Here is a 22,452-nt window from a genome sequence, read left to right as displayed (position 1 = left end):
GAAGCTATCGGTGAAGAAGATCATTTCTTCAGAGATCGTGGTCACTGAGTGAGTTCTGAAAAAATGCATTTTTTTTTTAAGAGGCAAGGGTTGTTCACATGAGGTGAACTAAAGGATTTTGGGTCTTTTTTAGAATCTACCCGGGCATTAGAAATCTACAAGAATATGATAATTATCTCAAGCTATGTGGGCGGTGTTATTTTTTGGTACATGGTAAAAGTCAATTATATAGAGCCATAATATACTGAAGATCAGTCTCTTCGCATGCTCCATATTTACAACTTCTAATGAAATCACTGGGGATTCTGTAAAAATTCCAGGGTAAATTTTCTTCTTACGTACTGTTCTGAACACACTGTAAGCAATTTGGTGATGTTTGAAATAATAGGCATTTACCCATTTTGGGGGTGGCACATTGCTGTATGTTTCCCAGTGATTTTATTTTAAAAATCATTTTAATCTAGTAACAGAGTTTCTACAGTGTTTTTTCCTTATAGTGTACAAAAGCACAAGAAAAAACAGGTATAAAAACTATTAGATAAACAATAAAGAGTACAGTTATACTTATTAGTTATTATAATCTATTTAAAAATAATTTTCACCAAAAAGAGCCCACACTGCTCATATAACAATAATTTTTTTGTTAACAGTAAAATACATTTTCCAAAATAGCAGCTACACATTTCAGAACTATGTAATGAATAACAACATGGTAAGAAACTGTTCTTATTTAACAAACATATAGTCAACATGAAAGCAAAGATTGACATTTAACTCACCATTGGAAATTTCAGTCATGTCTTAGATGCCCCACTACTGAAATACTGCTCAAAATATTCATTTACAGAAACACAGTAAGTTTTTCAGAACACTTAAATACTTTTGCACTAAAAAACTAGAACTGGTGATATAAACTAGAAGGCTAAAAAGGTGTCCAAAATTTTTATAAATCTATATTTATATTCACAATTGTCCTAAAAAGTTGAATTACTTAAACTGTACTTCTTCTTAATTTAATAGTGTAGGAAATGGTGTCAGCAATTTCACTGGGTTCTGGGTAAATACATTTAGATGTTTCTGTTTCATTTCCCACTCAGTGACTATAATTCCTTTCACTAATATTTTATTTAATGCTAAACAATTGAATTTGAATTAACTGAAACTTCAGACATATCTTTAAGATATATACCTACGGATCCAATTTGTGTGTTTAGATTTGAAGTCAGATCTTCTTCTCACTTTATTCTTTATCAGATGAATTGTTTTACACATCGTGAAACAGTATTGTAGGACTTGTGCCATATGTAATAGTTATTTTTGGTCTGCTTCATATGGGAGAACACAGTTATTCAATGGTTTGGATCATAAATAACTTAGGTATTTGTTGCATTGTTTATTACACAGTGACATGTTACTGATGTGAATTATCTGGATAAGTGTCTTAATTCTTCTTAATTCTCTGTTTTGTAGGTTGAGACATTAACTCTATGCCCAGAAGAACTTCAAAAAATGTTGTATTAGGGCGCACCAAGAGGATGCAAAAAGATTCAGAACTGCGGAGCTCTACAGAGCAGACGGTCAGTCTCCTCCCAAAACAAATGGCACAACAGAAATGGCGGAGTCAGGGCAACAAAACTACTGACAAGATTGAAAGAAGACTGAAAGACACATAAACCAAAGGCAATGTGTGGCCCTTGCTGGATCTTTATTTGTGCAAACTCAATGGTAAAATTACATTCCTGAAACCTTTTGGGGAAATCCGAACATTAATTGAGGTATAAGGTGATATAAAGGTATTCATAATTTTCTTTGGTGTGATAATGGTAAAGTGCTTATTTTTCTTTTAAACTTTATCAGTTGGAGATATATGGCTGGTAAATTTACGGTGAAATTACATAATGTCTGAAGTTTACTTTAAAATACCTCAGAGGGGAAAAAAAGCATGCAAATGAGTGTGTGTATAAGAGCTGGGATACGTAAAACAGAACTGGCAAATATCAACAACCTGAGCTGACGCATGGGTACAGGAGAAGGCTCATTCTGTATTTTTGTGCATGTTTAAACATATCCACAATAAAAATTTCCTAAAAAAAAGTTGTAGTTGCTTATTTCAAACTAGAAGGAAAAGTTACTAACACTGATTTCACTCAATCTAAACAGAGACTACTGCCAAGAGAATGATACTTTTCTATTTAGTCTAGTGGTAGTGTATGGATATAAAGTGAATGTGGTTTCCAGAGACATACGGGATTTGTTTTAAAAATACTGGAACATTTTTATTTAAAGATCAAATCAGAGTTTGCCATGTCAACTTATAGTTTTAGCGTCAGCCATCTATAAATTGAACAACTAAACTGTGTCAAAAGAACTTAAAGGCAAATTGAAAACATATTCATATAACAATATCGTCCAATTACAATGAGTTGAGATCTGGAAAATGCAGATAATCCATTGGGTTATTTCCAATCTTTATTAAAAAATATTTAATCTTTTTGAATAAAATACATAAAATATACTGAACTTTATTCAGTAAATATGATACTGCATTATAATTTATGAAGGTGAATCATCTAGGAAAAGTTTTACATCATAATGTACCATTAAGTCTATAGGAATTTAAAATCTATAGGAATTTAAAATGTGTAAGTTTGTATGATTTGACATAATTTTATGTATGAAATCTAAATTGACGTGGCTTTCATTTCTTAAAAGTTTAAATGATTTTACTTATAATTTTTATATATTCAAATCTAAACTGAAATGCAACTTATCTTTTAAAAATTCCCAGGAATTACACAGTATCACGTAATGATGCTTAAAATAATTTTGACACTTCTTACTAAAGAAAGGTATTTTATAATTTATACCAGTCTGAGCTCTAAATGATACAGTAAGCCAATTAAGTCATTTCTTCACATTTAGCTGCCTAGAACTCCTGGGTTTTGCAAGAACTGAGAAGTGAATTTTTATCTCTAGAATCATGGCTTCTGAATTAAAGTCTTGTTAGTATATGTAGTTAAGGGAAATCTTGAAATATTAGAACTCCTAAAATTGGACTCTCTATAATGCACACATGAAAGCTTTCTCTTCTAGAACGGGACCATCCACAAACACAATTCTACCTGACTAATAATCATGACATTTCTAGACTCTCCCTCACTAGTAATTAAACTTGGCATAGTGTCATTTTGTCTTTTGGTAATATAAACAGTAACAAATTTCCCCCAGATGTCATTTTTTGCATCTTATCATTGTGAGCATAAAGAGGTATCATTTCAATAAATGAAGAAAATGAGGAAGCAAAATGGGAGGAATTAAAAACTTGGTCCTCAGGAAAATGGAATACATGCTCCCTTTTTGGAAACTGTCAGGATTACCAGAATTTATATATCTCTTCTATAGAGGTACTTTCCCTAACTTAGTAAATAGTTGCTGAATTTCATAGAAATCTATTCACAGCATATTGAATATAGTCCTCTACATTTTGAAATCAGATAACTTTCCTGGCATGGTTTCTGTTTTGGTACACATATTATTTATCTAGAAGAATATAATGCCTTTCACTTGAAATATGTATTTAGGTGCTTTTAAAGGAAGTCAATTTTTAACCTTAAAACTGCTAAAATTTACACTTTTTACTTGCTGACATTATTAAATGCATTTTACCTGACGGCAAATCTTTCGATAAGACAATAGTTATCTGAAGTTCACTGCCTTAACAACCATTGGTTTTTTAAGGCATTTAACTCTCAATGTCCAAAACTACCTTACAAAACTCCCAAAACCATAAAGAAAATAATTTATGTAGAAATCTTTTGCGTTCAAAAAGGTTACATGTGAAGCTTAGAGAAAATTATTTACAATTCTGTTTGTTCAAATATCTGCAAACATATGTTTGTGTTGAATCTTTAATTTTACTCGGGAGAAGTGAACATTTATAATAACTTTTAAAACACATACATGTAATGGCTATCTAATATCAATTTTTATTTTAAAAATATTGGAAGTGAGTACTACACATAATAGAAGAATGTGCTTTTTAACTCTGATTTTACAAGTTAAAAATATGACAACGCCTGTATTATTTTTCCTTTTGGGATTAAAGCCACCTGCTATATAGACAAATTTTATTTATGTTGTCCTCCTATAATAAAAGTGAAATTACTGAATAGAATATTAGTGTGAACGCTCATACTACTTCTACCGTCATTTTCATGAAGAGCAACCTCCCCCACTGATATTGGAGTTATACAAATACTAAAACAAGAATTCAATCCCATGTTTCTGGGTTCTCTAGTTGAGCCAAAGGACCAGGTGTGACTGAACCATGTCTATTCATAACATAAGGTGGACTACCTATTAGCATTTTAGAGAATGGTTCAAATTCTACCATCTAAAATATATAACAAGTGAATTATCAAAAAAATTACCATGACATTACTTGGGTTGGGTTATTCGACTCATCAATTTTAATTTGGAAATTAAGAAGAAAAATTTTTTCAAAGAGGGCCCTCTGAAGACATTTCTTTCTTAGAAAGGTCATTTTATGCATTTACAGGGACTAATTATTTTGCTCTGAGCTACTAAAATGTATATCTATATGATACTATCTTTCTAGGACAGGGAGGTTTGGTTTATTTGACGGGCCATAAAAAACACATGCACATAAAATTCAGCTGTTCATCTATTGTCTATCTTTTGCTCTTTCAAGAGTTACATATAGACAAAAAGTGTGTTTTTGTTGTTGTTTAAAACAAATACATCCATGTAGCACTGCCTTAAACATGAAAATTGTGAAAAAATCACCTTACACTCCCCCATAAAAAAGCAAAAGAAATTATGTGTTACGCTCAAAGATCACGAGTTACATGCTGAATTGGCTTCAAAATAGCATATATGCTAAATAATATGTTTTCTGTTAAAACTTGTAAAATTCAAGAAAAACTGTTTCCTTAATGAAGGATTTAAGAGCAAAACACTGAAATCCCAACAGATTTGCTACTTTCAATATGTGCTGAAGAAATATTCATTAAATGGAGCAGTGGGTCAGCAATAAAATTTCCAAATGCTTATTACATAAATTTTAACATTATAACTTACAGAATATAACCACCAAATAGAGAGCACAACTAAAAACAAAATGTTAAATGCATTTTATTTTACAATGGTAAAGGAAATAAATCCCAGATTAGGTTAAAATGTTGGGTTTGATGCCTTATCAACGTGGTCGTCATGAAAATATTTACCAAATTGTAGTTCTACATATCTCCCAATCCTGTTTTAATGTTAATTTACAATGTAAATTATATTTCTGAAAATCTTCAATGAGTGAGACATATGCGCTCTTAAATCAATGTAATTTTGAAAAGTATTGGAAACTTTAAAACTTCAACAATGTTCTCAATTATATGCTTTAACTTCCCATATTTTTAAAGTTGAACGACTACTTCCAGGTAATAGATGCACTGAATAAAAAGGATTTTTAATTGTATCTGAGGCATTTTTCATCTTATTTTTATCAATGCATAACTAAACTGTGACTTTAAAGACAAATGTTAAACTCTCTAATTTGAATGTATTTTAATAGATCTTTGCTGATGTAAGAAGATGGAATTTGGGCACAGAAGGCTTTCCCAGTTTTGAGGGGAAGTTGACATTTCTAGCTCTGATATTTTTGTCTTGAATTTAGCTGGCTTTTCTCTAAATTAAATCAAGTAGTTAATCCTTCTCTTTCAATTCTGTTCAGCTAAATTGGGCATGAGTCACTATTAGAAGAATATATAAAACTTTAAAAGTTATAAATACCCTACTTGTAGAAGTTTGATAATAATGTGTGGATATTTTTGAAATACAAGAATATTCTGGTTTAAAAAATATGTATCTGTAGCTGACAAAATTTGTCTCACAGATATGAATGTTAGAATTATATTAAAAATTGCTTTCTTTTTTGGTTTTGGTTAGGTTCCTGAAAAAAAAAAAAACTTCCTAAACCAAGACTCAGTACTGCGTTTGTACAAAATAAAATGGCTACATATTAAACAGGCAAAGATAATACTGTTTCTCTTTGGTAATGGGATGTCATATGCTTTAGAGTAGGGTTTTTAAAAAAATAACTTCTATTAACTCCTTTTGGCAAAGAGGCTAGCATTCATTAATTTATAGAAAAACTTTTCCATTTACTACCCTAATCAGCAGAATGAAATAATACTCCTTCTCAAGGGAACTAGCCTAATCCTGGAGAGATATTCATACACTGTTGAAGACTGATATTTTTCTGGTTGGTTGGGAGCAAAGTACTAGCTTGGTAACGGTATCTATAGAAAGCAAGCCATGAGAAATAAAGCTACAGCTTTTTCTTCAGTGATACCATCCCCATTCAAGAGGTTTAAATTCTTTCTCTTGAGAAAATCATAGATAGCAGTTCTGAGAGCTTTGCTGTTACAAGGGAAATACATGCTTAAAATGTTAGGAGAACATACCTAGCTTTCAGGCCATTCTTCCATCAGGACTTAAAGCTTTAGGAGAATACCATAAATAATTTGCTTTTTAGGAAAGAAGGAGTTTAAATTCTCAATGGGATCAAAGAAAGCTATGGGAGCACATGGGGTATGAGATATTTCCAAATAGCTTCAGAATTCTGCTATTCAGTGTCAAATACCACTCTGGAAAATATTGAACCTACTGAATCTATACCCATGACATCACAATCACAGTCCTTTCATTTCTAAATATTTTATTGTAATTACAAATTCTTTGTCAAGAAAGTGGTAAGTCCATAGTGTTTTAAAGCCTCAGGGTTCTGTGATACATAATTCTTTAAAAATATACTGATGGCCACTTGTGCTGTGGTATAAAACATCTCGGAAATATTGGTTATTTGAAAATGCCATATTTGGTGTACTTCTGTCCAATATTGTAATACAGTGAAGATAAGCACAGTCTATAACTGGCAAATTATCGGGATACAACTGTCAGGTCATGTTGTGATAGAAAACGTGATGGTCAATAAAAACTGAAATGGAAACTCACAAAAAATCATAACCAAGTGGAAATACTGAAGTTTTCCAATGGCCTGATCCATATTAATTTAAGACAGCTCCTCTTCTGACACTTCAGGTAATATTGGTCATGAATTATTTTCATTATGGGAAGAAAATACATTTTTAATCCCACTGGTAGATTTTTCTAGCAGTATACTCGATGTAGTAAGTATATATTTAGATATACTGTAAAGGTACACAGTTGTTGACTAAATTATAGTGTTATGCAAAAATTCACACGAAGAGGCACTTGAGTGGCATGTTAGAAAATGATCTTTGGTAAAGGCAAAATGAAAAACCTGCTTCATTTAGTTACAATTAAAATATTTTAACTTACTGAAATGGAATGTTTCTCAACATAAAGATGTTTTTCAAATAAGCCATAAAATGGTAAATGCTATGGCTATAAACCTCTGCCTGTTTTTTCCTGTTTGCCATTTAGAGTCTCTTTGTAGTAGATGATGATAGAAAGCTTTCACATTCAGAGCTGGTCATTTTCATTCGTTTTAACTTATTTTGAGGGGCAAAAAACCCTGTATCTGATCTCAGTAGTAGTTGCACAGCTGTATGGTATTGTTATTCAAATCCACAAATTAACTAAATGTTTTATTATATAGATGACAAATTACTAATGTCCAGGGCTTTCCAGAACCATTTTTTTCCAGTATTCCTTTAAACTATAGTAGGATTTTTGTATCCAACCCAATTTAATTGTCAAAAAAAATGCTTGAAAAGTCCAGGGTTTTAATGTCTTCTGAATCTGTTGCTTTTGAAATTAGGCATTTCTGTTAAGTACTGAAAATTTATTGATGGTATTGTTCAATAGAAAAAAAGAACTAAATGTAACAAAGGAACGGACTGAATATAAAAAATTTGATACTTCACTGTACATCTTAATTTTAAAACATGAATCTGTCCTTTTATGTTATAGTCAAAGATGCAGGCATCTCTAATATATTTGTCACAGTAAATTTGAAAGTCACAAGTAGTCAAAAGATTTGAAAATCATTTCAAGGGGAACACAACATTTGAAAGTTATTATAGCTAGTCAATAACGTTTGAAAAACATTTAAAGTGGTTGGTTTATAGATATTGTATTTACTATGATGGCTTAATTGACCAAAAATAGTTGGTAACTACTATTCCATCAACTGTAATTGAAAATAATTGGTAACTGTACAAAAATAAAAAAAGATCTTGAATTTTACATTTGGAAACTTGCTTTTAAATGGTGTTTAATTAAATCAAAGTTTCCATGGTTGCATGTGTATTTTTTAACTCATACCATTTGATCCACGAAAGTGCAGTGGGTGGTATGGCTGGAAGCTAACAGGGGGTGGCTCAGGTATTACATAAATAGGGTACCCTGCCTCAGCTGCAAAGTACGGAGCAGGCTGATAAAAGCAAGTTACCTTTTGTGTATTGGGTAGAATATTTAGTTCTGCAAGTACTTTCAAAGCCATCATGTTGATCAGGTGGAGAATCTGTCTTCTTTCATAACTCATGAGGCAAACGGTGCTTTCATTCACAACTCCATGCAAGGTCATAAGGTAGTCATACTTGGTCATTCCTTCACCTATGAAATGGTTGTGGAGGTATGATTCAATTTTCTTTTGCTGTTCTTCTATATGAGGAAAATCAATAAAGAATCTAGAGCACATATAACGTTCTAGGTTTTTGATTTCTGACATACAGGCTGGCTTGAAGCCATGAACCAGCAAGCTGCAGTACTTCAGAAGGCCACCACCTCTAATCTCTTCAGGTTTCCTGGTACATATGAGCTTGTGTTGCAAATGTGTCATTGCTTCCTGGAAGTCTCCATACATGCTTTCAGCTACCACAACAGGATAGGATTCTTTGGTTAGCTTGGCATTTTTGTCACTGTAGAAGTCTAACATGGGATCCAAAACAATTTGAAAGGAATCTACACTAAATTCAAACTGCCGTCTGAGTGAACTCACAAATTTTAGTTCTAAATTCTTCCCAGCGTTATTTGAAAGGGAGATAAGACTCCAACAATCATGCCCATTGCAAACCCTGACCAATTTCTGTACGTAAGCGTCTTTCATGGTATCTGGGGAGAGCTTTTCCTTCTTTACATCTTTTGGTAAAAAGTCAAGTAGACAGCCTAGAACTGCATCCTTAACAACCTGAAATTCTTCGTTACTTGGAAGCTCAACACCAAAAATAATGTCCAGATCCTTATAGCTGATTCCATTATGGCTTGCAAGTACGTAACTTGCTATGGAACCATTCAATCTGGCATCTTTAACAATAATTCCTTGCCCTATGAGTTGATCTTTCACAACATGAATGATGTCTTTTGGTTTTACCTCCATTGTGGGGAAATTCCCCTTTCCATGAATTGGAATTACTTCATCTAACACTTGATCCAGTGTTATAACTTGATCCCAAGTGAGATTGGTGAATCTGATTTCAGACATTGTGAAGTCAGTAGATCACTAGACAGCAAACAAAATATTGGGAAGAAATATGTTAGCACCTTAAAACCAATGCTAAAGCATATGAAAAAGTTAAAAATAGACTTACCCTCAACATAAATCATGATAATACTAGGAAGGAAATTACCAATATATTTAATCATGTTTAAATATAAAAGTGAAATAAAAGCCACAATTATTATGTCAAAGATGTTAGATACATTGATGAATGCAAACAGATTTCTCAGGAATTTTCTGGAGTTGTAATGACTGTTGATATAAAATGGTAGCCTTTTTCAATCTTGCTTCATGTAAATACTATAATGATGGTATTTCTTTGGTGATATAAATTTTGTTCATGGGATAACCATAATGTATCATTGAGATTAATTATCATGATTGTAAAGTGAGACCAGATAACATGTCTCTGTGTTAGAACCAATGGACTCAATGGCATAGTGTTTACAAACAATATATATAATCTTTAATCCCAAAAGCATCAGATCACTCTCTCATATACTTTTCAGTTTCTCATATATAACTGCTCTTACTTAAAAGAATATTACTGAAGTCTTCTGTTAGAGTATGAGCTCCTTTAATTCCTTAATAAGGAAAGTACCTAATTTATCACCTCTTCTATGTGCCCAGTAGCCCTTTAAAAAATGTTAGTTGAAGGAATGTCAATTTAAAATGAAAAACAGATGAGACTACTAAATTTGTACCTGAAATGAGAATAAGAATATATAAACTCATAAGATTCCTAAGCTTTAAAAAATGTTCACTGCAGATTTGCAATATAATATGCTCAGATAATTTTATAGTTTAGGGAATGTTAGGAAGTTAACATTTTATAATATATTGTAACACTATAAATGCAAGTAGATACAATTATGTTGTTATGTACAATCACAGTGATTACATGGATCTTCAAGTACACTAATAAGTTGTCTAAACAAATAAATCTAGGAAAGTAAATAACATTCAACATGGACATAGTTTTGGGGTTAGGCATTTGTTCCTGACTTCCAGAAATAAAAAACAATATGAAGCCTAAGACAGATTTGTGTGGACAGTATTCATATTTTGCCTATCTAAGGAGCTATCAAAACAGAATATAAATATTTGAAATTTAGTATTATGTATATCCCTAGTAGAACTAGAGCAAACATAATCATCTTATTTGACATCTACATGAACTACTTTGATAGTCCATGCATTTTGCAAAAGGCCAATTAAGCAACAGCATATCTGTGTTAGTGAGAAGGAAAAATTAAACCTATTCTGTTTCTCTGTATGTAATCCCTAGAAATATGAACTACAGACTGAATATTTATTTTTATTATATGATGAAATGACCCATGAAATAGGATGCTTGTTTTAAGCCACTTTAATGACTAATGTTTATACAGTTTGATCAGCTACGTGAATATCCAAATCGATCCTTAAAGATGGATGGACCAAACTGATTACATATCAGGCTTTCAGAATTTGGTAATTTATCTATCGAATGAAATGATCTATATAGCATCTTTAGGACACTGGAAAGAGCAAGATGCTACATGAAGTGATACAACATGCAATGAGAACTGGTAATCTTATTTTCTATTTCCTTCTGAAATTATCACTGAATTATTAGAAGCTAACAGTTTGTTATGCTCAAATTCTCAATCTAGAAAAGGAATAGTTCATAACACTGGCTGGCTTCATGTAAAGGTTTTAGGATGAAAAACAATTTACCTAATAAATATTTTTTAAATATCACATATAAACTGTAAGATTTTAATTTATGATACAGCAAAAGTTCTAAAATTCCTTCTTCATGTGCAAATTTGTTTTGCAAATATATATTTTCCTTTCCTTAATGGCAAATTTCCATTGTCAATATCAGTAAAAATTTTAAAAAATTCAATGGTCTAATCCTAGGCCTACAGTCTCCATGCAAATCATCTATGATCTGAAAATAAAGGAAAACATTTATCTTGCTATATTGACATTACTGAAATTATGAAATTCTTTCCCAAACAAAAGTTGACAGGACATTTATATACAAATAAAACCATCCAGAGACTTAACTAAAAAAAAAATTGCCAAAATGCAGAAGTCCTTGATCAAGAGATATCCTTCAAATCAAGAAATTGGAAGCCCTACTTAATATCTTGGATCTGTTCCTAGATATCAGAGAGGGGAGAAGATAGGATTTTGTTTACCAAACAGAATGGCAGTAAGATCTTGCAAAGATAAGAAAGTGGTCCAAAATTTAACTTCACTTTATACCAGGAAAGTGGTGTAGAAAAACTGTCCATCAGTATGCAACTTTCCAATTGCCACTTAATTATCTATGCTAGTGATTTCCAAACATTCTAGTCTTTTCAATTACCTACAAGCTTTAAACACACACACATAAAATAGTTTAGGCCTAGTATTTCATAATAATTACAGAAACAGTGATGACAACTTGCTAGGATGTGGAGAAACGGTGTCCTTGTGTGAGCAACACATTATTCAATTGTCTAAATCAAGGCTTTAATAACCAGTTAGGTTTTTTTTAACCTTTCTCTAGCCATAACTATGAAAGCTTGTTTTTGGAATCAAGTCTATTTTATTCCATATCGTTACTAACTGACAAATTCTGAGTTACCATGTCACTAACTACCTCTACTGTTACATAAGAAAATGAAAATTACAAATTTTTAAAATTAGCCCTAGAAAAAAGCGTTAATTATGATAAAAATTTGTGATACATATACACTCAAACATATATATGTATACATATAGACATATATAAGCACAAAATATAATAAAATACATGTCACAATGGAGTAAATATAAGTGATTTGTACTGATCTGGAATCTATACATGCCTCCAAAAATGCTGACCTCTATTAACATGAATAATCAAGATTTGACAATAATGTTATGCTCCTTTTGGCACAGCTACTGTTCATTTTCACATAATGTACAATATCAATGTAGTGTTATTAGTACAAATTTCAAATATGGCATTAAAGTAATAGGACTTATCTTAATGTGTAGATTATGGCTCCATACTTAACCGCATATAGTAGAGTTAATCACCCATACATCAAAAACAGCACATTAGAAAACTTGTTGGGAAACTTAATTTGAATTTTCTGAAGCAAAAAGTATGGCTAAATAGAAACTTTGGATGAATGTCATGGTAAAGGTGGAAAAACTGCAACAAAGCCACCCACATTGCTTATAATACTGTCTTGGGTACAATCCAACTTTTAGTTACTGAAAGTGTGTTTATTGAGTATGAATTATAAAGCTACATTTTCATGAGTTAAAATTCCAAATTCAAGGCAGAAACTCGTCAATAATTTTCCACATAAACCTCAATAGAAGCACAAAACATGAAATTTCTAATTATTGTTTTCAAAATGTGGAGATCAGCAGTAGTTCACATTGCAGAATATTTAAATCTTGTTTGGCTCCCTGTCTTCTCCCAATATACTTATCCTTTAAGCTAACATTTTTCCCATCTAGCCTAACCTATTAGTATGCCTGTAATGTATCTGACTACAGTAAATGCCAAAATCAATGCAAAGTGGTTTCCATTATTCAACTGGTTAAATTCATCTGGGAATGCAAAGCAAAGCAAGCAATTTGTCAAGATATCACAAAAGACTATGAATGGATATTTGTATAATAAAGAAAATGTAATTGTTCTCCCTATTACAATTCTATGTTCCCTTTGACCATGGGAAACATAAGAAGTTAGCCACTCTTTACCTGTCTATATTAATATTAGAACTATATTTTCAAAGACAATGAGAAAAGACATCATACTTACATTGAAAGGATTGCTTCCAAGAATGCAATATAGTTGAGTTAAAATGATTATTCAGTAGATCCTTCAGTGAAGATAGTAATTTTCATATTATCACTGAATAAAGTAATACACCAACCAGAAAAACTGCAAGATAATAAAAGCAAAAATAAAGTTCTTTAATAGATATTATATACAAATAATATAATGATGCCCCATGGCCAACAGTCCTGAAAATTATATACATACATACATACATACATACACACACAGACGCATACATACACACAGAAGAAATGATGAAATGATTGCTCTAAAATAGTGGTTCTCAAAGTTTAACATGCATTAGAATTACACAGATGGTTAGTAACTCTAATGCATGTTAAAATTTGACAACCACTATTTTAGAGCAATCATTTTATCTGTGTGTAAACACACAGATTTCTGGGTCCCACCTCCAGAGTTTCTAATTTAGCAGGTCAGATGTGGGGCCAGAATATCTGCATTTCTAATAACTTCCAAGATGATGCTAATGCTGCTGGTCAGGGAATGACACTTTAAGAACTGCTACACTGAAGAAAACTGAGAAGAAATGGTAAAGGAAAAGTAGTCTCAATAGCAGTTCCTAGTCCCTCATATTTTGGCTATTTCCACTTAATTTAAAACATTACATTAAATAATACAGAAAATTCTAATCAAAGTGAATGCTCTTTTAAGCCATAAACTTTTGAAAACATTTCAGCAGTGCAATATTGTTTTCTGAGCTGGACATTAAGGCCAGTAGAAAGTCTTTCTAAAGCTTGTATTGTGGTCCTAAATCTAATTAGTTCCCTTACCTATAATAAATGATTGTATAGAAAAATGAATTCCTGTACTTTAGAAACTTTCAAGTTATATATCCATATATACCTACTTATAGACAAACAAACAACAAGATTTTGGTCTGAATGTATTATATTTTACCAGTCTAAAGAAGTATTAAACATGATTTGACTATTGGAAAGAGGTATTAGATATTTTATTTGACACACTGCATTTGTTTCCAAGAGAGAATATTAATGTCTGTGAGAAATAACAGTTCAGTATTTAATTAAACAATGATTTACTCATAATCAACCATTATCCCTTTAAAATACAGATACCTATTTCAGAAAAAAATAGTATTTTCTTATATCAAGAAGAAAAGATTATGCTTATCAAATAATATCAATTTGATGTTTCCATACTGTGTTCAATAAGATCGTAGAATACCCTGAATAGTATACTGCATATTTTGCACATATTTTGGTGCATTGGCAAAAATACAACATATTTTGTTGCATTGGCTGAGAAGAAAGGGATTCATCTAAAGGATGAGTAAGAGCAGAACATTAACTCTTCACTTTCATTTCCAAGGCTTCTTGTCTTAAGTTTTCTTCTCTCAAGAGCAAACAAAAACAGTGGGTTCCTTTCGGCCAGTTAAAAACGAATAGTGTGACTGCCAGACTTAAAGACTCAGGGGAAAGGCTTGCTGGAGAGAACTTTTTCAATCCCCCTTTGCCCTCACGTGTTGAAAATGTTGACTTTGTTCCAATCCAGTTTCCTTTCACAAAGGACCTAGCTGTCACGTGAGGCCGGAAGGAGGTCCTGGGGCAACTGAAGGTATCTGGCTGAGGCTACACTTCAGTGTTACCTGGGGGCCCTTGGACTAACTCCAGTCACCAACAGCCCATTAGAGAATTGGCAAAAGGACTTCCAGTCTTTTTCTATCACATTTTCCTTCTTTTTTTGTTTTTTGCAACTATCATGTTTCCTATCCCTGCTTTGTATGCAATGTTGTGGGTGTTTTTGCAACCTGGGGATATAGTCTTACTGGGCAAAGTCAGCTGGAGCCTTAGGAATGTAATTCAACGAATTATTGTCTCTGTGGTTTCCTTAAAATGGGGGATTCCAAGATCTGAATCTATTCAGAAAACCTATTTATCTGAAAACCTATTTATCTCCCAACAATAGCACTCAATGGAGTTACAGGGAGTTATTTCTCCCCAAGCAACTATCCCCTCCTTCATTTAAGCTGTTCCTTTTCCCATGTGAGAAGCCAGCACTGCCCAGCAGAACTAAAATACTTTTCTATGAAAAAGTTGATATGGTGTGGCTATGTCCCTACTCAAATCTCATCTTGAATTCCCATGTGTTTTGGGAGGGAACTGGTGGGAGGTAACTGATTCATGGGGGAAGTCTTTCCTGTGCTGGCCTCATGATAATGAGTCTCATGAGATCTGATGGTTTTAAAAAGAGTGTTTCCCTGCACAAGTTTGCCTTCTGCCATCCATGTAAGACATGACTTGCTCCTCCTTGCCTTCCAACATGATTGTCAGGTGTCCCAGCCTCTTCCTTTTGTAAATTGTCCAGTCTCAGGTATGTCTTTATCAGCAGCATGAAAACAGACTAATACACAATTTTCTTCTGCTGGGAGGCATACTTTAAGACAGCCTATCAAGCCCTAAAACTCTCTTTCTAACTTTTGTCTAAAAAGAATTTGGAGTCAGTTTTTACCTAACATTTCAGACCTTACAGCGCCATCTAGTGGGATGGAATTTTTCTCCTTGGGGAGCCTTGTCAGCTCTTTGCCCCAAATTTCTAGTTCCCCCAATTTTTTCTCTCTTACATCCCTCTATCAGTGATCAGGCCCCATACCCTATTTGTAGTCAGAAAAACTCCACTTTCAATAGCCAGGAGGAAGCCATCCTGGTAAGACAGATTCCAGCCTTGGTACTGTCCCCATCAAAGGAAAAACAGCCATTCAATCTTTGTATTCTTTTAAGGCACATGCTCTGAATGTAACTACATTGACATTTAAACAACAATGGGATTTTATATTTGGAAGTCAATTGGTGTCATTCTCTGGAATTCTAATGTTTCACTGGGGCCATAGGAAGCGAAGCCAGAGATAGTATTAAAACACTCCCTCTGTTAAAGAGTCTTGCCCAAATCCAACTACTACATAATCTCTCCCAGGCCCCTAGGGTATCTTGGGAGCCTTATGGGCCAAGTGTGTCTAGGAAACCAGCAAGATGGAGGGCTAGGGTCACTCTGGGTCACTCAGAAAAGAGAAAGGAGACATCTTTCCCCTGCCTCTTTTCTAGTTGGGTAACAAACCATCTGCAGTCTGTATTCCTCTTGAGTGCATTCTAAAACACTGGAACTCCTTCGACCCTAGGACTCAAAAGAAAAAAAAATGGCATATATTCTGTTGTACAAGTGCATGGCCATCTTACCAACTTCAGGAGGGACAGAAGGCCTGGCCTCCTCAGGAAAGTGTTAATTTCAATACTATCCAACAACTAAATCTTTTCTGCAGACTGGAGGGCAAATGGTCTGAGGTTCCCTATGTACAAGCTTTCTTTGCCTTGCAAGATAACCCAGACCTTTATAAGCATTGTAAAATTAATCCTGCCCTTCTTGGCAGTCATATCAGCCAAGCCTACAAAAAATAACTCCCCAAAGTCAGAAAAACAAACCCCTGGGGAACTCTCAAATGCAACTTCTAAATGCCCTACCTTTCCCCCTTATCCAGGGCTCCCAGCAGTCATATCATCAGCTCCTCTGGCTGTAACACCCAAGAAACCCCTAATTTCGCTGTTGCTTCTGTAGGAAATGACCAATGGACATGGTACTATTAGGGTTCAAATTCCCTTCTCATTGCAGAACCTTAAACAAATAAAGGGTGTCCTAGGCAAGTTTTCTAATGACCCCAGTAAATATATAAAGGCTTTCAAAAATCTAACCCAAGTGTTTAATCTTGCATGGGGAGATGTTTTTTTACTCCTAGCCAAATCCTAATGGCTGCCAAAAAGCAGGCAGCCCTACAGGCAGCAGAGAGATTCAGAGACAAACACCATGTCTCCTATAGCCAGTCAACAGAGAAACCCAGTCAAAAAGGGAAAGACGGTGAAGAAAAAAAAAAAGCAGGATGCCCATTCCCAATAGAATGCAAAGAACCAGAACCAAACATCTTAATTACTCTAAACTGTCTTTGTTAAATCAAAAACCAGATGGCCTTTTTAAAAAGGCTGAGAGAAGCTTTAGTGAAACACACCTCCCTATCTCGTAATTCAATTGAGGGACAGATAATCTTAAAAGATGTATTTATTACTCAGGAAGCCCCTGATATCAAAAGGAAACTACAAAAGCAGGCTATGGGACCAAAGGGTACCTTATAAAAACCTCCTGAAGACAGCCTCCTTGGTCTTTTACAAGAGAAACCAGGAGGAGGAGGCCCAGGAAAAAGAGGGGAAGCACAAGAAAAGAACAGAAGCAGTAGTGGCCACTTCATAGGCCTATAAAATCCAGAGTCCTGGCTGGGTGCAGTGGCTCACGCCTGTAATCCCAGCACTTTGGGAGGCCGAGGCAGGAGGATCACTTGAGGTCAGGAGTTTGAGACCAGCCTGGCCAACATGGTGAAACCCCGTCTCTACTAAAAAAAAAAAAAAAAAAAAAAATTAGCTGGGCGTGGTGGCAGGGACCTGTAATCCCAGCTACTCGGGAGGCTGAGACAGGAGAATTGCTTGAACCCAGGACGTGGAGGTTTCAATGAGCCGAGATTGTGCCACTGCATTTCAGCCTGGGCGACAAAACAAGACTCTGTCTCAAAAAATAAACAAGCAACAACAACAACAAAAATCCAGAGTCCCCTGGTGCACCTGCTAATTGCTATCAGTATGGCAAGCCAGAACAAAAGGGAGTGCCCAGGCAATAAAAAAGCCACCTCAACCCTGTCCAGCTTGTGGTGGGGACCACTAAAAGGCAGAATGTCTCCAGAGGTGCAAGTCACCAGGTCCAGGGCCTGTCTCACAAATGATCCAGCAGGACTAATGGGTCCTGAGGCTCAACCCCAGGCTCCATCAACTCAGACTGCCATTATGACTCAGGGGCCCTGGGTAATTCTGGAGGTAAAAGGGAGGAAGGTAAACTTCCTTCTAAACACCGAAGCTGGTCTTTCTGTTCTCCTCCCCAATCCAGGCCTCCCTTCCTCCCACTGCACAATCTTGAAGGGCTTCTCTAGAAGGCACTAAAAGCTCTTCATAATTTCTTAGCTAAAAGGGAATATAGGGTCTCAAAATCTAAAGCTCAGCTCTGTCAGACTTCAGTAAAGTATGTAAGTCAGCCTTATCAAAAGGGATGAGAGCACCAGGTGAGAAAAGGATTAAGCCCATTTACTTTAACAGTTAAGAGGATTCTTAGGCATTAATGAATTTTGCAGACTGTGGATACCTGGGTACAGTGGAATAGCTCACCCTTTATACCACCTCATAAAAGAAACTCGAGCAGATAAAACTCACTCCCTAACTTAAGAACGTAAAACTCAAAAGCCTTTAAACAATTAAAGCAAGCCTTGCTTGAAAGCAGCAGCTTTCTTCAGTCTTCCCATAAGGAAGGTATTTAATCTCTATGTATCAGAAAGCAAGGGAATAACCCTGGAAGTTTTAACTAAGGCTCAAGGTGCAGCTCAACAATCAGCGGGTTACCTAAGCAAGGAATTTAACTTAATGGCTAAAGGATGGCCAGCCTGCCTCTAAGAAGTTGCAGTGGTGGCTTTGCAGGTGCCAGAAGCCAACAGGTTAACCATGGGGAATAACTTAACTGTTTACACCCCACACAATATAGCAGGACTGCTGTCCTCTAGGGAAAGTCTCTGGCTAACAGACAATCACCTCCTCAAATATCAAGCTTTGCTGCTAGAGTGATCTGCAGTCCACCTAAAAAACTCCCCGTCTGAATGCAGCCACTTTCTTCCAGAGAAAACTAGAAAACCTGAACATTATTGTGAACAGATAGTGGTATAAACTGATAAAAGAAATAGTAAGAATCACTGTTTATACTCTCTGTAGTTTTAATTAATAAAAAATAATTTTCTTAAAAAGTGCTCAGCTTAATTAAAAGTGGATATTTAAGTTATAGGTATATTTTTAAAGCCTTTATGTTTTTCTCTTCATAAATTTGTTCTTCTGGAAAACGTTTTTTCTCAGTCAACTAAATTATTTTCCTCCACTCTGTCTTGCCACTCTTGGTGCATGCATAAAAGGCCCTAGGATAACTTCTGGTAACCCAGGACTCCTTGAGAAAACAGAAAAGCCACCACAAATCCCATTTTGGGAAAAATATCTGTTTTCCTCATTAAACCCCTGAAATTAGAGGCAAATAAATACCTCTCAAAATCTATTTTCGCCTTCCAGGTATGCTTGTTTGTCAGGCCACAGAAACTACATACTTTCTGAGCCCTATTCTTAAATGGTTCCACCCTAAGCTGCTGGATTTTCTTCTGCCTGTCTGTGTAGTTATACATGTGTTGTGTGTGTAATGTCTATTTAAGAAGAGCTCTAATTAATTAACTTGAAAAAGGATAAGCCCTTGGATCAAATATTTTTTAAAGGGAAAAATAAAAGCTCTGGTACCTTTCAGTTCATGTGACTCTAATCTTTAAAAAATAAAAACAGCCTTAAAGATTATTGGTAAAATGCAAATGTCTTCAAAATATAAATAGGTAGTCTAAATTATGCAAGTCACATAGTAGGTTTACTAAATGTTTTAAGGTTTTAAACTGCTTCTTTGGCCTTTAAAAACTGTTCAACTTGCCTGCTTCACAATGGGTAAGGTCTGGGGACATATGAAAGTAACCATGCCTCTAATTATGCTGAAAAACATCAAACTTTATCTGCACCTAGTATATAATTATAACAACTTACCAAGTTTTACATTAAAGTTAAAAATTGCTAAGTTACCATTATAACATGTAATTAAGTCTACTGTATTAGTCTGTTTTCATGCTTCTGATAAAGGCATACCTGAGATTGAGAAGAAAGAGAGGTTTAATTGGACTTACAGTGCCACATGGCTGGGAAGGCCTCAGGATCATGGTGGGAGGCGAAAGGCACTTCTTACATGGTGGCAGCAAGAGAAAATGAGAAAGAAGCAAAAGTGGAAACCCCTGATAAACCCATCAGATCTCGTGAGACTCATTCACTATCATGAGAATAGCACAGGAAAGACCAGCCCCCATGATTCAGTTACCTCTCCCTGGGTCACTTCCACAACATGTGGAAATTCTGGGAGATACAAGTCAAGTTGAAATTTGGGTGGGGACACAGACAAACCATATCAACTACTGAAAATGGATTTACGTGCAAGGCGTGTGAAAACAGTAAAATGTGTTTTTACTAAAAAATTGTAAGAAGGCATGGAAATGTACATTTTGCCAATGGATAAAGAATTTTCTTAAATAAAATAAAGCAGAAGATTTAAGCAAACTGTGGAAAAACTGTATGAATTAATCTTACCATGAAAACTCTGTATATACATGTTAACTAAATTCAAAGGAGTATTACATAGATTTTTCTTTAAGTTAAGCATTAAAATAAAAGCACAACAAGATATTCTTTTCAGCAAAATTTGTAAAGGGTTATAAAAGGTTTGTAAAAATCTCACTTCATGATCAAACCAGTGAAAATTAAATATAATTGTCCATAAGGTTTCATTAAAAATTGCGGTTAACATTAATAGTAAACTAATGCAAGGGTAAAATTTGGCTTTCTCTCTTGAACAGGATTTTTGTGTAATACTAAAGGCTAATAAAAGGCTTTTGATTTTTCAAATTTTTAAGTCATCATTTTAGAAAAATAAATAACTTACAGTAATCTAAAATTCCATTTCATAATATCAAGTGTTTTAAACCAATAACATATTTAACAGGCTTCCCAAAATAAATAGACTTTCCTAACACTTAGCTTTCGGATGCTACAGCAGGCCCCTAGAGCATCCAGAAAACAGGTAAACAGAATTATTAAAGATGTTTAAATACATGGAATTGCCAAAGCAATGTTTAATCTTCTTCAGGTTATATTTCAGTAAATATTATTATTATTATTATTATTATTTTTTGAGATGGAGTCTCACTCTGTCGCACAGGCTGGAGTGCAGTGGCGTGATCTTGGCTCACTGCAACCTCTGCCTCCCGGATTCAAGTGATTCTCCTGCCTCAGCCTCCCGAGTAGCTGGAATTACAGGTGCCCGCCACCATGCTCAGCTAATTTTTGTATTTTTAGTAGAGACAGGGTTTCACCATATTGGCCAGGCTGGTCTTGAACTCCTGACCTTGTAATCCGCCTACCTCAGCTTCCCAAAGTGCTGGAATTACAGGCATGAGCCACTGTGCCTAGCCTTCAGTAAATATTATTAACATATGTTCTAAAACCATATGGGATGTCTAAGGTTCTAATGTTTAAATATATGCTATCAATTATAATTGAAATTATCTTAAACTGTTGTAAACCACAAAAATAACCAAATTTCTTTGACAATTGTGTTTCTAACTGTAAACACCCTGATCATTTTGTCATTTAAGACAATTGTCTTGTTTTAATCCTCTTCAAAAAATGTTTTAAACTCAGCTGTAAAACTTCAACAGGTGCTTTCAAATGCAGGTATCTAATAATGGAAAAGCATACAGGATTCATAAAAAGCTGAAATGTTTATAAATATCAAGCAAAACAAGAGTTAACTGAATGGACTGAACTCATAAAAAGCTAAAATAATCTTTTTAACTTTTGCTTAAAATATTGCTAATCCTTGTTTTGTTTTTCAGTCAAGAAAACTTATTTTAAACTAGATACAGCCTTTAACAATTAAGTGAGGTATACTCCTGAAAGCAAAATGTAAAACATGTTTGTTTCTCTCTGCCTGGTTCCTCTAAAATTCAGACACTAGATGTAAGCATTCTTAACTTCTAACAATATATTGTTTGCATCAGTGCAATAAGAATGCATTTTCTTTTGCAACAGGACAATTTAAAAACTGGTGTTTTGCCAAGGGTTTAACTAAAAGGATGTGTTTCCCTTTAAGAAGTCAAGCTTAACTTGAAAAGCCAAAAAAAGCCCCTTGGAAAAATTGGCCTCATACTTTGTCTACACAGTCCCTGTACAGGGTTCTTAATCTGTGGTGAGTAAAAAAGTCATTTTCTAACAGGCCCAGAACACCATGCTCTTGAAACCTCAGAAAAAAAGGAGTTTACCCAACTCACAGGTATTTAAGGGTGCAAACCCATGGCTGGGCTCAGCTTTAAAAAGTCCTATCTAAGATTCCTTGTAAAACAGAGTTCCATCAAAGCCCATCTAAAAGGCCTATGTAAAGGTAATTATTCTTGCTG

General features: G+C 34.3%; 1 protein-coding gene across 3 annotated transcripts in view; it reads right to left on the bottom strand.

The window, feature by feature from the left end:
• Nucleotides 1-408: 408 nt before the first annotated feature.
• Nucleotides 409-22,452, bottom strand: part of TENT5D (terminal nucleotidyltransferase 5D) — a 109,054-nt gene continuing 87,010 nt past the window's right edge. For all 3 annotated transcript variants that reach the window (XM_019019086.4, XM_004064448.4, XM_055375968.2), the window contains 2 exons: nucleotides 13,296-13,418; nucleotides 409-9,502 (listed from right to left, as the gene is read on the bottom strand). In XM_019019086.4, the coding sequence (XP_018874631.1) occupies nucleotides 8,315-9,484 (1,170 nt within the window). In that variant the 5' untranslated portion in view covers nucleotides 9,485-9,502; nucleotides 13,296-13,418 and the 3' untranslated portion in view covers nucleotides 409-8,314. The remainder of the gene's footprint in view (nucleotides 9,503-13,295; nucleotides 13,419-22,452) is intronic.

This window comes from Gorilla gorilla, chromosome X (assembly GCF_029281585.2).
Source record: "Gorilla gorilla gorilla isolate KB3781 chromosome X, NHGRI_mGorGor1-v2.1_pri, whole genome shotgun sequence".
NCBI lineage: Eukaryota > Metazoa > Chordata > Mammalia > Primates > Hominidae > Gorilla > Gorilla gorilla.
Note: the sequence above shows the minus strand (reverse complement) of the source record. Positions and strands in the feature narration are given on the sequence as shown.